The 17,908-nt window shown below is 36.7% G+C and overlaps 1 protein-coding gene across 9 annotated transcripts in view; it reads left to right on the top strand.

Moving 5' to 3' along the window:
• The window catches only part of NRXN3 (neurexin 3), a 1,648,921-nt gene that overhangs the window by 1,252,525 nt on the left and 378,488 nt on the right, over window positions 1-17,908 (top strand). For all 9 annotated transcript variants that reach the window (XM_060097971.1, XM_060097970.1, XM_060097973.1 and 6 more), the window contains one exon: window positions 13,816-13,997. In XM_060097971.1, the coding sequence (XP_059953954.1) occupies window positions 13,816-13,997 (182 nt within the window). The remainder of the gene's footprint in view (window positions 1-13,815; window positions 13,998-17,908) is intronic.

The raw sequence follows: 17,908 nt of genomic DNA, 5'->3' as shown, positions 1-17,908 counted from the left end.
GTGCTGGTCAGCACCGATCCTCCATCCGCTGTGTGGGAATCTCTCCGCTTTGCCCTCCATACCCCTATTGCTGCACTCTCCTCCATGGCTCTGAAGCTTCCCCCTACCCACCCCCCATCTCTGCCATCAAAGGGGCTTCCTAGTGTGTGGAAACTTTTCCTCCTTCATAGCTCCCTCCCAGAGGTTCAGGTCCTGTCCCTATTCTTTTGTCTCTGTGTTTCCTTTTTTCTTTTTCCTTACCCAGGTACATGGGGATTTTCTTGCCTTTTGGGAAGTCTGAGGTTTCTGCCACCAGTAGGTGTTCTGTAGGAGTTGTTCCACGTGTAGCTGTATTTTTGACGTATTTGTGGGGAGGAAGGTGATCTCTACGTCTTACTCCTCTGCCATCTAGAAGGTCCCTCATTCTTTTTATTTTTATTTCATAGTTTTTTTGCAGTTTTATTGAGGTACAATTGACATATAACTTTATATTAGTTTAAGGTGTACAACTTAATGATCTCACTAATATGTGGAATCTGAAAAAAATAAAAAAAAAAACAAAGACTCACAGAAACAGAAAAGAATGGTGGTTGCTGGGGCAAGGCATGGGGCAGATAGGAAATGGGTGACAGTTGTCAAAAGGTTCAAGCTTGCAGTTATAAAATAAATAAGCTCTGGGGAGCTAATGTGCAGCATGATAACTATAGTTAACAACACTGCGTTGTTAATGCAGTACTCAAAAGTTGCTAAGAGAGTAGATCTTAAGTGTTCTCATCAGAAAAAAAAATATTGTAACTATGTGAGGCAATGGATGTTAACTTACTGTAATAATTATTCCTCTCTCTCCATTTTACATATATATATATATATATAGAGAGAGAGAGAGAGAGAGAGAGAGAGAGACAGAGAGAGACAGAGAGACAGAGAGACAGAGAGACAGACTTGTGTAGTACAAGTCTATATTAAAGCCAGTGGCTCTCTCCTATGGGTTCCCATCTCATTTTGAACATGTCTCTACTATAGCACTTATCATATTGTATTATATATATAATGTTCTTAGTACATATAAGGTATTCAACAATGTTTTGATGTTTGTATCCCGTTGCATTTAATTTTTATTGATTGAGTGCTCTATTTTTCTTCTAAGAATAGATTATTTTGACTACAATCATTTTTCAGTAAATTTTAAAGTTACTAAAGCAAGTCTCCTTTCTTTTAAAATTTTCTTCACAAATCTTACACGTATTTTTCTTTATGAACTTCAAAAGAAATTGAGATTCTGTTTAGAAGTGCATTAAAGATTAACATGCTTATTGATATATTCATATTTTTTCTGTTCAGTAACATCATCTGTATCTCCATATATATGGACATGTTTTATGTCCTCCAAAAATTATAGTTTTATGTCCTCCAAAAATTATAATTTCCTTTATATAGCTTGTCTTTATGCAACTTTCTTATTGCATTATTTCAAGATATTTTATAAATTTGTGTTATTGTGGTTGGGATTTATCCCTGTCATTTCAACCTGGTAATTGATACTGTTAAAATGAACTATTGATTTTTTTATTGTAGTAAAATATACATAATGATAAATTACTATTTTCACCATTTTTAAGTACAGTTTTGTGGCACTAAGTACATTCACATTGTTTTTCAATGGTCACCACCATCTCCAAAACATTTTGATCACCCCAAACTGAAACTGTGCCTACTAAATAATAACTTCCCTTTCCCCTCCCCACCAGCCCCTAATAACCACTCTTCTACTTTCTGTATCTAAGAATTTGACTGTTCTAGGTATCTCATATAAGTAGAATCATACCATATTTGTCCTTTTGTATCTGGCTTATTTCACTTAGCATAATGTCTTCAAGTTTCATGTTGCGGTAGGTATCAGAATTTCATTCCTTTTTAAAGCTGAATAATAATCCATTGTGTGTATACCATTATCTTGTGTATCCATTCATCTATCATTGGACATTTGTGTAGTTGCCACTTCTTGGCTACTGTGAATAATGCTGCTATGAATATCAGTATCTGAGTCCCTGCTTTTAGTTCTTTTGGTTATGTACTTAGAAATGGAATTGCTGTACCATATGGGAATTCTTGAAAAAGTGTCATTGTTTTCCATAGTGGCTGTACTATTTTACATTCCCAGTGGTAGTGCAAAAGGTTTCCAATTTCTCCACATCCTAGTTCCAATTTCTCCATATCTCCACAAGTTGACACTTATTGTTTTCTGTTATTTTGATAATAGCTATCATATTCTGTTATTTTGATAATAGTATGAAGTGATACCTCGTGATTTTGATTTGCATTTTCCTAATGATTAGTGATGTTGAGTATCTCTTTATGTGCTTATTGGCCATCTGTATACCTTCTTTGGAGAAATATCTATTCAAGCTCGTTGTCCCTATTTTGATTGGGTTTATTGTTTGTTGTTGTTGAGTTGTAAGAATGCTTCATATATTCTGGATATTAATCCTATATCAGATATATGATTTGCAAATATTTTCTCCCATTTTGTGGGTTACCTTTTCAATCTGTTGACAGTGTCCCTTAATGTACAAGATTTAAAATTTTGAAGTCCAACTTACTTATTTTTTTGTTGCCTGTTCTTTTGGTGTTATATCCAAAAGATACACACCATCTTGTGTAAGGCTGACGAGCCATTGATTTTTATGTATTTATTTGTATTGGACCAATTTATCAATTGATCTCATTAATTAAGTTTTTAGAACAGTTATTTGGAATATTTATGCATTAAATCACATCTTTTAAAAGTTATTGTATTCTTTCTCAGTATTTTACAACTTATTTTATTGCCTTATTGGTTTAGTAAGAACTTATAAAATTTTGTTGAGTAACACTGTGATAATGAACATCACTATCTTCCTGATTTTAATGGAAAAGGGTATATAATTTTACTATTTAGTATGATGCTACAGTTTGTTTTTGATAGTCTATCATATTTAGAACACTTTTTTCAATTCCTGTTTTAATTAGAGTTTTTGAAGGAATGGTTGCAGAACTTTTTTCAAGTCTTATAAAATTGGGGATAAAATTATATTCTAATTCTACTTTAATTGGGAGATGTAATGAATTTTGCTAATAGATACCTTTTTGTTGAAAAAAAATATTTCTCATATTCCTGAGATGGTGTATTATTCTTTGAATGTACCATTGAAGTTTATTCAGAAAAAAAATTTAATCAATATCATAAGTGAAATTAGACTAAAATGTTGTCTTCTGTTTTTATGCTGTATATTTAACAGATGTTAGTATTAAGATTTTGTTAGATTTGTAAATTAATTGGAGGAGATAGCTAAACTTGCCTGTGGTCTTGTATAATTTGAATAATCGGGGGATTATCTTTTCTTTGAAAGTTAGATAAAACATATCTATGAAATCATCCAGACCTGTATCTTTTAAATAGTAGAACTTGAATCACCTTTCCAATGGTTTCTGTGGTCATTTAGTCTGTTGAATGTCTCTAATTTTTCTTAGAAACCTTTGGCAAATTATTTTTCCTAGAAATGATTTGTTTCCTCTGGTATTCAAATATATTTCTCTAAAGTTGTACAAAACATTCTTTTACATTTTTAACATTTTCTATAGCTATTGTTATATTTCCTTTATACTTTCTACTATTCTATGTTTTTCTTATTTCTGTTTTTTCAGGGGTTTATATACTTTCTTTGACATTTTTAAGTGCAAGCTTTGGGTTTTTTAACTATTATTTAAAAAATACATTGGGTAAATTTCAGCCTGTATTAATCATCACATCTGAGCTATTAAGTTTATTTATTTTTGTAATAGTATGTTAAGTTGAAAGTTCAGTTCATTTATGTTCATTTCCTTTATTATTATCTAAGGCATTTCCTTCTCAGTAAAGCTTTATTTGTAGTTTATAGGACTTGATATAAAGCAGTCTCATTTTATTAATATTCTAATATTCTATTCATTGGGGTTTTGGAGATATATATATATATGTGTGTGTGTGTGTGTGTGTGTGTGTGTGTGTGTGTGTGTGTGTATATATATAATACCTAATTATGGAAATCATTAAGGATTTGTCAACAAGAACATGATCAGTTTTACAAGTGTTCCCATTTGAAATGTATACAAATTACTAAATGAGCTCCTTTGCTTAGGTTAGATTTAGATTCCTCGGTAATGTATCAGTTGCTTATCTTGGTCATTCTTTGCCAATTCATTTGTCAAGCCTTTTATTGTGCCCCTGCATGTTCCAGGCACTGGGATAATTACCAGTTGTTTACTACCCAGGACTTTTCTAGTTGTGAAAGAAGCAAAATTTGAACTAGCTTAAACTAAAAATGTTAGCAACTGAAAATTTCATATAAGAAACACCAAGGCACAATTTCACAACATGGACCATTAAAACCAAGTACTCAAAAATAAGATTTTCTCTCCAACTCCCGACTCTACAGCTTGACTTCACTCTTGAGGCCAGTGTTTATTTTCTCACTACCTCTTTCCCATGGTAGGAAATGTGGCCGTGGCAGCTGTGTGCCTCTTCTGGCATAACTTTATCATCAAGGAGAGACTGATGGAGTGTTTCTCTGGGTCCAGGTTACAAAAAAATGTAGTGACGGACTTTGATTGGCCCAACTGGGGTTAATTTACCATACCTTAGCTAATCAGCTATATATAAAGAGCAAAATCTGTTAAGGGGTTGACACTTACCATTTAAATCACATGATTGGTATGGGAGAAAATAGTAATTTCCATGTGAAGGGGCTTAATATTTCAAGATAAAGGGGAAGATGTACTGGGCATATAGAAAAATGAAAGTCTCCTACAGGTACAGTAGCTTTGGGGAGTTCCTTCACTTTTTGGTGATCACTGTAAAATGGAAATACTAAACTATTTCTAGAGTTCTGTATAGTGTACCTGATAGCTATTTATTTAAATTCATTTTACTGAAGTACAGTTGATTTACAGTGTTGTGTTAATTTCTGCTGTACAGCAAAGTGATTCAGTTTTACATATATATATTCTTTTTCATATTCTTTTCCATTATGGTTTATCACAGGATAGCGAATATAGTTCCCTGTGCTATACAGTAGGACCTTATTGTTTATTCATTCTATATATAATAGTTTGTGTCTGCTAATCCCAAACTCCTAATCTACCCCTCCCCAGCGCCCCTCCCTCTTGGAAACCACAAGTCTGTTCTCTATGTCTGTGAGTCTGTTTCTGATTTGTAAATAAGTTCATTTGTGTCATATTTTAGATTCCACATATAAGTGATCTGATAGCTACTTTGATCCTTACTCCAGCTCTCTGAGATCCGTGGTCAGGAGTGGTAATATCACTTTCTTAATCATTGGGCAACTAGGCCCAGTGAAGATAAATGATCATGATAGATACAGAGAAGGGACCTTAATAGTTGAAGGTTCTTCCTTTTGCCTAACTCTGACATAGGTTCTGTGATTAAGAGATATGTGTCTCATAGAAGCAGGAGTCATAACTCTTAAAAATATTAGCCAACTTTTTTGGGAAAACCATGTTTTACTAATTAGAACCATAAATACCCCAGGGTCATCTGTTTATATTCCCTGGCCCCTTCAAAGTGTGAAGTCCATATAAATCAAGAATTTAAATCAAAGCACTGGAAATAAGCAACTACTCTTCATCTATATTTCTTTTTCACAGAATATTCAGTACTTAGAAATCCCTTGATTGCTCTTATTACTGAAGGTATTTCAAAGCTGTGGAATAAAAGGAGGAAAAGAAGGCAGATAAATGTACTCTGAACCTCCCTTTTATTCTAGCTATGTCCCATGAGATGTCATCAGAAGGAATGAGTTCCAAAAACTGCTACAGAAGAGGCTGTTGAGTTATTATAAAATGATCATTTTTATTTTTCTTTTCATTCATTTATATTTTGCCTAAGGACAAATGTATATAAAGTCTTTGCACTTAGTTAATGCTCTGTAAAATAGAGTGATAACATTGCCATTCTTAACTATGTTACTTTGCTTTTCTACTGTGTATTCTTGTTAAATCTAAGGGTATTTTCATATATATATGAAATATAGATCCTAAAAACAGTTTTCAATGTAATTTAGGAACTGAAGGGTAAACATAAAACAATTTGACTAAAAGTGGGTGTGATTTTTTTATCTGAGCCTGCCAAAAATTCACTAAAGAAAAATCATTCAAATGTCTTTGCAGTTAGATTTCTTTTATAAATTGGAAGCTATTCCATCATAGGAGATGTTGTGAACCCTAATTGATGAGTATTTATAAAATATTTCCACAATGAGATGAAATGACAGAAAGCTGAGATGGATTAATGGGAAGATGCCTGAATGACAGTGTGAAGATATGAAAGTATAGGTGAGCCAAGTTTTATTGATTAATTCAGCAGCATTTATTTCCTGAGCATTCACAGTGTTGATAGAGAGATAAATTAAACAACCCTGTCCTTCAGGAGCTCATGGTACAGAAGGGTTCTGAATTTTCATTTTGTTTGACAGTAAGACTTAATATATATTTTCTTAAACCTGAATACTGTGTAATTTCCTAGGACTTACTTTGTTTTGCTATATAAAAAAGTAGCTCGGTTATGAAAGTTAAATTGACTATAGTTAATCTCTGAAATAAACCTCATTATAGAGTCCACTCTTCATAATTTAGAATTTTATGAGTATGGAGTAATTAATCAGGAATAGGCTGTTGTCTGACCTTGCTTTATATACTTGATAGAGAACAACTTCATATTAAACCATTGTCATTTAAGTAAGATAAAATGATCCGGATGATCAGCCCTCTACTGCCATTTCCATTGCATGGGAATTGAGTTTCCATCTTGTTTGCTGTTGTTTATTTTTTGCCACATGTTAGCAAGCCATTGTCTTTCTTCTCTCCATCATTATCCCCATCCCCACACAGATACATAGGTAAAGTCAAAGGAAACATATTAGGGCATACAGTTTGACACAGTAAAAAGAATGTAGATCATTAAGTTAGATAGATCTGGCTTAAATTCCTGATTTCTTTGGATCTTAGGCAAGTTTTTTTTCTGTTTTTTATTTTTTGTTTTTAACCTCATTCTATATATAGCTTTCCTCATTTTGAAAACTGGAAGAGTGACTGTTACAGGCTGAATTGTGTCCCCTCAAAATTTATATGTTAAAGTCATAACCTCCAGTACCTCAGACTATAACTGTAATTGGAGATGGAGTCTCTAACGAGGTAATTAAGTTAAAATGAGGTCATTAGGGTGGGCCCTAATCCAATGTGACTGGTATCCTTATAAGAAGAGGAAATTAGGACACAGATGGGTGAAGATGATAGGCCACGTGGTGACACAGGGAGGGAGAAGAACATTTAGAAGCCAAGGAAACAGGCCTTAGAAGAAATCAACCCTGCTGACACCTTGATCTCGGAATTCCAGTTTCTAGAAATGTGAGGAAATAAATTTCTGTTTTTTAAGTCACCCAGTCTGCGGTACCTTGTGTATGGCAGCCCCTAACAAACTAATACAGCAACAGTATCTAAAATGAAAGATATAGAAATTTGAAATATTATACTGTATGCTATAATATATAGTGAGTGATTCATACATATAGCTATTATGATTATTAGTAGTTACATTAGTATCATAATTAGCATTGTAAAGCACTTCCAAAGGTTTGTGAAAGAAATAATTGCCCCAAAGGAAAAAATAATGAGCTTATGAAAATTCTTTTAAGCAGGAGGAAATTTAAGTGTGTCCCTGGAAGCTTTACTTTAGATCAGTTTTAATGTATAGAGCCTCATATACTTTATCTCTAATAGAGGGATATGCTCTGAAATGTTACCTCCGTGTTTTCTGGCATAATGCCCTTTGGTTTTAATCATTCTTTCTTTAAGAAAGAGAAAGAAATTACCCCTTATGGAGAGAGCCCTTACCTTGCCTGAGCATTGTGTAAAAAATGGGGCTTGGATCTCCCCAATGATATACTTGACTCAGGCAATGTTGTCAGTTCCTCCGTTAGCTGAGCAGTAAATCTGATCATTTCTTTGCCAAAGATAAAGGATGTTCTTTAAAATACATGAAATTTCTCTCTTAATATTCAGTCAGTCCCTTCAGTTTTGCTTTATTTAAGGCTACTTTATCATCAGTTTTGGTGTTTATTTTTAAAATTTTGGAGTAGAAAAAGTAGATCATAATAAACCATACATTGAATAAATACATTGCAGGGCTCTTTCTAAAATCTATATCACGTATCTCGTATTCCCTCGTGGCTCCCGCTGTAATGCAGACATTTTGTTGTTCATAGTTTTTTTCATCTGTTATTTACCCTCCCCTTCTCTTCGTGGAGCTCTTGGTCTCCAGGAATTCCTTTAGGGAAGCTATCGATACATCCCATGGGTCAGCAGGACAGCTTCTCCACTGCGGAGGGGAGAAGAAGGCAGAATTAAGAAAGGGAAGATCCGGCTCTACTCTCAATTCCAACACTTAACACCAAATCAAGTCATTTAATCTCTTTGAGCCTTTGTTTACTTTTCTATTGGAACAGTAACAAAAATATTTGCCATTAACACTTCAGTGGGTACTGGGGAAAGAGACATCCAATGAGATACTCCCAAAGAAAGCAGTTTGAAACCCATTTGAAGTTATGGAATTATAAGACCCTACTGTTATGAACACTCCCAAAAGAGCCAGGGGTGTCCGTAAGGGGAACCATGGAGCAAACTAAATATGTAAAAGAAATTGAGAAACTGTGTTTTTCAAGTCATCAGTCATTACGAGACCCTTGAGCTCTATATATCTTCATTTCCTAGAGGAGATACTTGTCATTTTCAAAGTCTTTCCATTTTGGTTTTATTATCTGTATGATAATTGATATGAATAAAAGATAATTTTAAGTTAGTAGCAATAACTACATCTACTGGCATAATATATTTTATGTCCTTGATAACCTATTTTCCAAAAGGATTTACCAATTTACAGTAAAGAATGCAAATGTGAATAAGGTTTTGATGAAAGAGTAATAAAATAGAAATAAGGAATAAGAACCTGATATAATAGAGGTAGACAGACATACCTTGGTGCCTTGATATCTCATACTAAATTCTCAGGCAGTGTTCAAAGAGCACCAGAGAAGGAGTCTGACATCTTGTTTCTTATTCTAGTTTACCTACCAGGTGGTTTGCATGCTAAGACTTATACTTATTACTTAATTTATTATTCTACCTGCTATACTTTTCTACCAGTAAATTATCTAGTTCTCTTTATTTTTTTTCTATTTTAGTTCATTTATTATTGAAGTATAGTTGATTTACAATGTGCTAGTTTTAGGTGTACAGCAAAGTGATTCAGTTTATATATATATGTAATATGTACATATAATATATATAATATGTACATATTATATATATTATATGTACATATTTTATATATATATTCTTTTTCAGATTCTTTTCCCATATAGGTTATTCCAAAATACTGAGTATAGTTCCCTGTTAGTTCTCTTTAAACTTAACTCTTTCAGGTCTCCCTTGGGAGATGCTTCCAAACTTGTTCTATTTTAATACCAACTGAACATTATTTCAGAAAGAGCTAATTTGTTGTTTTTAAACATAAATATATAACCGACCTTATATATAAATGCTTTTCTGGAGCCATTTTATTTATAATTATTTGATGGGGAAAATAATAAATTAATTCCTGGTAGTCTATTCTATTTTCTAACTAAACTTTCCTTTTTTTATACACATACATACACACACACACATATATGCATATTAATGCACATATGTATATATATATTATTTTTATATTTAATGTAAATCTTAAAGTGGACCATGATTCTATTCCTGTTGATATCCAGAAAAGTAATATGCTATACGTATATGGAGCTGCCAAAATCACCATCAGCTCCATCCCAGTAGAGAGCTATCCAGTTATGAAAACAATAAGCCAAACCCATTGTTGGTGCTTTCGAGACAAAAGAAGTTGTGTGTTAAATAACATGTCATGCTTGTTGACTATTTGAAGATGAGTATATCCACCTTATCATGGCTAATGGTGACAGTGTGGAGATTCCATTCCTGAAATACTGTGTTTGTTGGAACTCAGCAAAGCAACTTCAGCTGCTTGCAAACTTGCAAACCCTGCAATGTTAAATGGCCAAAATACCACCACAGCATTTTTTCCATCAGTTGAATGAATCACTTTTTGTTAGCAAGCAGGAAATTTCCATGGTTCTGATTATTAATAAATGTAGCATGATCTTAGTACCAGCATACTGAGCACAGTGAGAAACCAGCAATCAGAAACGCTAGTCTCTTTCTCGGAGTAGAAAGCATGTGATTTGGTATTGCATGTCTTAAAAGTGAAAATCGTTAATGGATTAAAGAGGATTCTTATGGTTCCTGGGATGTTCCCAAAAAGTTGATTTGTAATCCACATTTTAAAATAACAAAATTAACTTTTTAATTTGAAAATGTAAAGTAAAATAATTCCATGTTCCCCCTGGGACTCTAGGCATTTTATATTAAAATTAACAGAAAGCATGTATTTATTTTTAAAAACCATGCAAGACAACAAAGCTAATTAAAGAAGAAAAAAATAACAAGTTATCAGAGCAGAGGGTTGTAACTATTAATTAACTTCCTCTAAAGCCAACATTGGACTATGGAAGCATTCAGGGTCTTTAGTCACCCTTACTAGCAAATTCAGTACCAAGAATACATTTTAAAATTTATTTCTATATAGCAGAAAAAGCTGTATGCTAAGGACTTTGTACCTTTTATGCCCTTTTCACCTATAAAGTTAGAATTATCTAACATAGTAATATCCTAAATTCAGAACAACAGAGGCAGTAAAAATAATTTAAGTCATATTCTCTTTCTACTTATTGTAATATTGTCATAGTGTAGTTTCATTCTTTGTTTATTTAAAAATTGAAGTGGGCTTCCCTGGTGGCGCAGTGGTTGAGAGTCCACCTGCCGATGCAGGGGACATGGGTTCATGCTCCGGTCCGGGAAGATCCCACATACCATGGAGCGGCTGGGCCCATGAGCCGTGGCCGCTGAGCCTGCACATCTGGAGCCTGTGCTCCGCAACGGGAAAGGCCACAACGGTGAGAGGCCTGCATACCGAAAAAAAAAAAAAAAAAAATTGAAGTCACAGTGACCTTCTAGCCACTACATATAAGAAGTTGTGTATTTATCTTTTTAAATGCTCTTCCTTTTTGTATTCTTTGTATTGAGAATTACTGAACAGGGCAGTGGGTGAAATACAAGCGGAATAGAAAGTTTATAAAGTTATTTGTATGGTGAGAAAACCAGACTAGCTTATGAAAACATGTCAGATTTAGGGGTTATGGCTTTGTTTTCATTCTGCTTCGTTCTTATTAGAAGATGTGAAAAAAATGAAGTACAGTCAACTTTACATCATTGGTATAGTTTATTGTAGAATGATATTAAGCTATGATTGGTATATGGTAAAGCCAGGCTTTTGGAGGCACAAGGGTCCAGATGGAGACTTAAAGGAGGTGCCACTTATTTAAGTCAGATATTTGGGTCTCTGTTTCCAAGCAGTGTTAACAAATGAAATATTCCATAGAACTGCTGTGAAGACCCAGCTAATAAATCTGAAAAACACTCTTGCAAACTGTAAAGCACCATGTATATGTTGCTGCTGTTGTCAACTTTTGACTTTTTCTTTCTGTAGTGACAAAATTATTTCCTCATAGAGTATGGATTTATTTCTGTAGCAGAATCCACTATATATTTAGGATAGAATAGGGTAAGATTTTATAAATTGCCACGAAATGTCACAGGCTGATTTGCACTTTTGGTGATTCTATATATTAATCACTGAGTAACCTTCAGTTTTCCAAATAAAGAGTAAAGGGAATGGTGATGACATTTGTAATCATCTACAGAAATGGAATTATTTAAATTCTTCACAGATGGTGAGATATCAAGAGTAAATCATTATATCCACATTTCTAATTTTAAGAATCTTTGAGGGTGTTTGTGGATAATAAGGAACAAACATTGTTTTGCATGTAGAATTAAACATAAACTTTCCATACTACAATCCCAAATTTTCCAGATGACTATGGAGGGCTTTTCAGACACCATCCCCTAAGAATTGAGAAACTCATAAAAGGAAAATAATGTTATGCTGCATACAATACACAAACTGATCATATTGGAGCAACTAGAATATTGACCTTTCAAAGAGGACAAATTAGATTCTATATGGCTCAGAATACAACGTGGCTTAATGCCTTAGGAAAGGATGGCATATGACATATACTCCTAATTCTAGCCTCATAGCAGCTTACTCTGTTATTTCTAAACAAGCTGAATAACTCATTTCGTCTTGAAACAACATAATTCAACCCAATATTCTCTGTAAAGTAAATTGGTCAGTGATTGAGATTTTTAGTAAATGCTAGAGATATATGAATGCTTGTCTAATGTTGCTTTAAAACAGTTTAAGGATTGGACTATGTTCAGTGGGAAACACAAGAAAATCTGATACCAAATGTTCTCTGAACTTTGAAATGAGTGACATATGGAACTAGTCACTATGGGTGACATACACACAATCATAGAAACTACAATGGTGTAGTCTATTCTGGCTACCAAATCTGCATGCTTTTTCCCAAATTCAGATTTAAAAACTTGTTCGTAAAAATAGATTTTTGAAATTTAGGAGATACAAATATTTTCTTTATTTTTCTTCCTCTTTGTTTTCTAAGTATTTTTAAGTCAATATATTCTTACTAACCCCTGGGTTTATAAATTATAAGAGCTAAAACACAAGTAAATATTAAAAACAGCGTTGAACCCACTAGTCATAATTGATAATACTGCTTTCTATGATCAAAATTCATTAAATTGAGGGGTTTTTTCTTATGTCTCCTATGTCTTCTTTTTGAAATTTAGTTTGGAAAGGAGCTAGAAACTGTTATAGAATACTGGATAAACACCACAACTAGGGAAAAAAATATAGAGTTAATTTTTTTTTGTGTGTGTGTGGTACGTGGGCCTCTCACTGTTGTGGCCTCTCCCATTGCATAGCACAGGCTCCGGACACACAGGTTCAGCGGGCATGGCTCACAGGCCCAGCCGCTCCGCGGCATGTGGGATCTTCCCGGACCGGGGCACAAACCCCTATCCCCTGCATCGGCAGGTGGACTCTTAACCACTGTGCCACCAGGGAAGCCCAGAGTTAAGTTTTTAAAGACCTCCAGAGTTAATTTTTACCACCTTTTCTATAGCAACATAAGAGGGAAATAGGCAAATGCTTTGAGTCATGTAACTTGGTTTTCTCAGGCTTTCTTTTCTGTGCGGGTGACAGAGGACACAGGCAGGAAAGGAATAACGGCTTTGGACTTCCACGTTGCCTTTAGTTTTGTGTGGCCTTCCTGGAACTGCTCCCTACTCCACTGGCCAGAATATTCTGATAGCTAAGAGATGGGGGAACTAGTTTCCTATCTCCTGCCTGCCCTGGCCTAGATTGAAGAAGGCAGAAAAGTTGTTTGTCACAAATGTAGCCAAGCTCTCAGACACAGCACGTTATCTGCCCTCTGCCCCTATACAGCAGGATCTGAAGATGTGAGGAATGTCTCTGGCTAGCATCTGCTTTGTTATTAACTCATTTTGCCTGTATCTTTAATTTGGGGTGACAGCCGTCTTCCAAGGCTTTAGATGCCATCCCTCTTGGTCACCATATACTGGCACGTGGTGGCCGTTTCTCTCCACAGCTGCCTGTGCAGAGTCTCAACAGTGTACCCACAGCTGGCAGTATGCACTGCAGGTTCCTGACGGCTCCCTCTCTCTTTGCTTTTGCAGCTGGCGCCACGTACATCTTTGGGAAAAGTGGAGGCCTCATCCTCTACACCTGGCCGGCCAATGACAGGCCCAGCACGCGCTCTGACCGCCTGGCTGTGGGCTTCAGCACCACTGTGAAGGATGGCATCTTGGTGCGCATAGACAGCGCCCCAGGCCTCGGGGACTTCCTTCAGCTTCACATAGTGAGTACCGGACTGTGGCCTGGATTCTCTTGTCTTCCTTGGTGGTCCTAGTTGGTGAGGCAGATGAATGCAGTGGAACATTCTAGATAGGCATGGCAAAGGGGCACATGCTTGTAACGTTGCCTCAGTGTGTTGGAGCCATACCCAGGAGGTGGTGTGTCTTAAGCCTCATTCTACCCCTCAGATATGAACCATGATACCCAGAGGGTACCTCAGGGATAGAAAATTTAAAACTCTTCCTGTCCAGACTCCTTCCCCTTCTGGGTGGTTTGACCTGTCATGAAACACTTAACAGACCACCTAGGTGTACATAAGAGACTGACCTGGTATGGTTCATCTTAACCTGGTGCAGGCAGCAAGGCCACCTTGAGTGTCAATGATCTCCTAAGTTGGGGTATCAGCAAAGGTTTGCTGTAAAGGGCCAAACAGAAATATTTGGGGCTTTTCGGGTCATAAGTCTCTGTCAGAGCTACTCAACTCTGCCGTTGTTAATGTGAAAGCAGCTATAGACAATACGTTTTTAAAGAATATGTATGACTATATTCCATAAAAATATGTTTATAAAAACAGGCTGCAGGCTGTGCTTTGGTGACCCCTGCCCTAGCCTGTAGACTTTCTTGTAGAGACATAAAGAGCGTGTGATAAAAACTGAGGCCAGAGTGGGTGGGGCAAAAAGAATCAGCACATGGACCAAGAGTTGGTGTATTTGTGTGTCTTGTATATCCAGCCGTTTGCTTGTATAAATAAACCCAATAGGATCGTACCCTCACTCACTGTAGATCATTGAAAACACAGTGCAAGTCTAAGAAATTAAAATGATTTGGAGGAAAAATTACTTTGTTGTGAGGATAGAAACTATTTTTATAGCCACAGTTAACCCATTTTATCACCTGTGCAGTCTGCAGTTAAGAAAGTAGACTAAAGAAGGATATGATTCTCATCCATAAGTACCCAGAGTGCAGCCACCAAGAGCAAAGAGAGGAATTGTTCTCATTAGTTAGCATGACAAGGCTAGGAAGAATGGATTTAATTTGGAGCAATAAGAATTAGGTTTAAATAGTAGTGGGGGAAAGCAGTTAAGAGGAAAAGTCAACTGGGGATTATCACCAACCTCCAAAAAGGAGGAAAAGCAACATTTACTGGGAATCTTTGAATGTGAGTTTTGCTAATGTGCCTATCTACCGAGGAAAGCAGAGTGAGATTTCATTGCTGGGCTCTGGAGTGGAGGTGGCTGGCTGGAACCAGAGCAGCAAGCTCAGCCCTGGAAGCAGTGCCTGTCTCCAGCACCTGCTCTTCCAGTATGCCTTGGAAACAGGAGCAGCTGGAAGGAAGAGGCTTAAGCTGGAAGCCTGTCTGATCTCAGAGTGAACCAGAGCAGGTCAAGACTCTGCTTAGGAATGCAGGGAAGGACTGCTTGGAACCGATCACCTTCAAAATGTAGAAGAGGGGTCTTGAAAAGAGTTGTGAACCTTTAATTCTTCCTCAGATGCTTCAGGAACCATACGGTACTATGAACCTGAGCTTAAGCATCTTAAAAAGCCACGCCAAGGAGCACAGAGGAAGGCAGCCGTAGTTAGTACAGTTTATCTTTATTTGGCCTGTAAGAACCACCATAATTTACAAAACTCTGTGAGATTTATGCTGCATATAACTTAATGAGTATTTCATGGCAGCTATAACTAGTCTATTATTACCAGCTCACTTTCATTTTCCCGGGGATTTCTCTTCTTTTTTTATTCAGTGTGACTTACTAGGAAGAATAAGATTTGACACAGCCATGAGCATCTTTTTTGAGTCAGATAATGTGCCACCAGTTTATCCATTTCTTCCCATTCCTGTTTTGTAAAGTGTCTCCGCTTTTAAGAGAAATGTTGTTGTTGTTGTTGTTGTTGTTTTTCTGGTAGTTTAGCTGGAGTTGGCAGTGTTTTTATAAAATGGATATGAGGATCCTGGGAACTTCTAGGAGGAACCAAAGCATCCATGTTAAATCTTAAAAGCAAAAATACAAGAAATTTTACATCACAATGTGTAGAGCCCCCTTGGGTATTGTAGACTTATTCCAATGATGCTTTCGTTGCTTAAACATTCTGGAAAATTCCAAAAGATTGTCCTTCAGAGCTTGGGTTAGGCAATGCCATCTGATATTTTGAGAGAAAAGTAAAAGAGACCCTATGATGTAAAGAAACCACACCATTCTGGAATGGACCTGACATGCCTGTGACCCTCTTGAGCATGGGAACCCTTCATTGGTCTAGTAATTTCAAATCATTTTTTGTTCACTAATGGATCGTTTCTGGTGTCTGCCAGAGATAGAAAGTGTGTGTGACTATTCCAGTAAAAACGTACTTATAAAAACAGGCTACAGGCTGTACTTTGGTGACTACTGCCCTAGGCTGCAAAGGTCCTCTTAGAAATGTAAAGAACATGTGATTAAAAACTGAGGTCAGAGTGGGCAGAGCAAAGGGAAGATTCTTTACCACATTGGAGAGGCAAGTTCCAAGTGGAAGGTCAAAAGACTTGATGACAAAATCCAGCCTCTTGTTTTGGACATTTACATAGACGCATCAGGAGAATGAAGCCATAAATACCTACTAAGATAATTTTATATGACTTTCACAGTCTGTCATATGTGGATTTGTTTATTAAACACAGTTTGTTTCCTTGTACTAAAGAAAATTACTCAGAAAGAAAGGAAGTGCCACTACTGAGAGCGGAAAGGGTTGGACGGGAGGTAAATGATTTCATTCCCCCTTGCAGTGCCCCCAGGAGAAGAGAAACTCACGGGCACAAAGAGAAAGTGATGACAGACAGGAAGAGGACATGAAGGCAAGGTGAATCCCAGGGGCAGGGGAAGAAAGGACGAAGTGGGCCTGAGGAAGAGAGGACACGTCTGCCTGGAGGCGGGCTCCGGCAAGGGTCACATGTGGGCAAAGCTTCATTCTTCGAGTGTGGATGTTAATTGTGGAAATAACCGAAAATATCTTGATGCTACTTCTGAGTGGTTGTCAGGCTAGTACATTGTTCCAAAACAAAGTCTAAACTCTGAAATTAGTGTGTGTGGGGCGCGGGGGAGAGCACGAGAGAGGAAGGAGGGAAAGAGATTGAGAGTTTGTGTTTTATATACGGCTACTGAAGGCGATTCCTAGGAATTCCTGGAGGTTTTGAGCAGTGGTAACGCTGTCATTGGAATAAGCCCTTTTTACCCCCAAGTTAACCTATTTGAGGGAAGAGGAAATGCTCTTCCAAGAACACTGGGGAGTGTGACCTCAAGATGAGCACTCAAACTAAAACAGACTCGCCTGTCTTTGAGACCCCAGAGTACGAATGGCAAAGAGGCTTCATCTCGCCTGCCTGCGCTGAGTGCCTCTCGCTCTCTCAGTGCAAGCATTGCATTGGGAGGATTCGTGAGAGAAGTAGGTAAATCCAGCAGGTAGGAGTTCTGGCTTCCACTAGCCATGTCTGCCACTCTAGGCTGCACACGTCCTTCCCCACATGCTTGAAGTCTCCCATATCTCTTCCTTTGTCATCCTGAAATCCCCCACACGTTAAAAACTCTGTAGGGAAGTAGGTATCTTTTTCAACTCTTAGTCCCCTGGAGGTCTTTGAATCACTGACTAATTAGCTTAGTCAGTCTTCTTATTATCCTGACCCCACCAGGCTAAGGTCAGCTGCTCTGACAGGGTTTGAGTTCTGTTTGGATGGTTGGGAAGTAAGAAGGAGAAATTAGCATGGCTGATTTGGGGACATAGAACATTTGGGGGTACGGCAAGAATTTGTGGAGAGAGCTTGGGCAGAATGAAGGCATTGGTGCCCTAGGGTGAAGAATTGGTCCACAGAAAGGGACACTAAGACAGAGCTGGGTAGGTGCTGTAGGCACAAGTTTTCCTGTTTCACAGTTTTCTCAGATCATC

This window comes from Mesoplodon densirostris, chromosome 4, assembly GCF_025265405.1.
Source record: "Mesoplodon densirostris isolate mMesDen1 chromosome 4, mMesDen1 primary haplotype, whole genome shotgun sequence".
NCBI classification, from domain to species: domain Eukaryota; kingdom Metazoa; phylum Chordata; class Mammalia; order Artiodactyla; family Ziphiidae; genus Mesoplodon; species Mesoplodon densirostris.
Note: the sequence above shows the minus strand (reverse complement) of the source record. Positions and strands in the feature narration are given on the sequence as shown.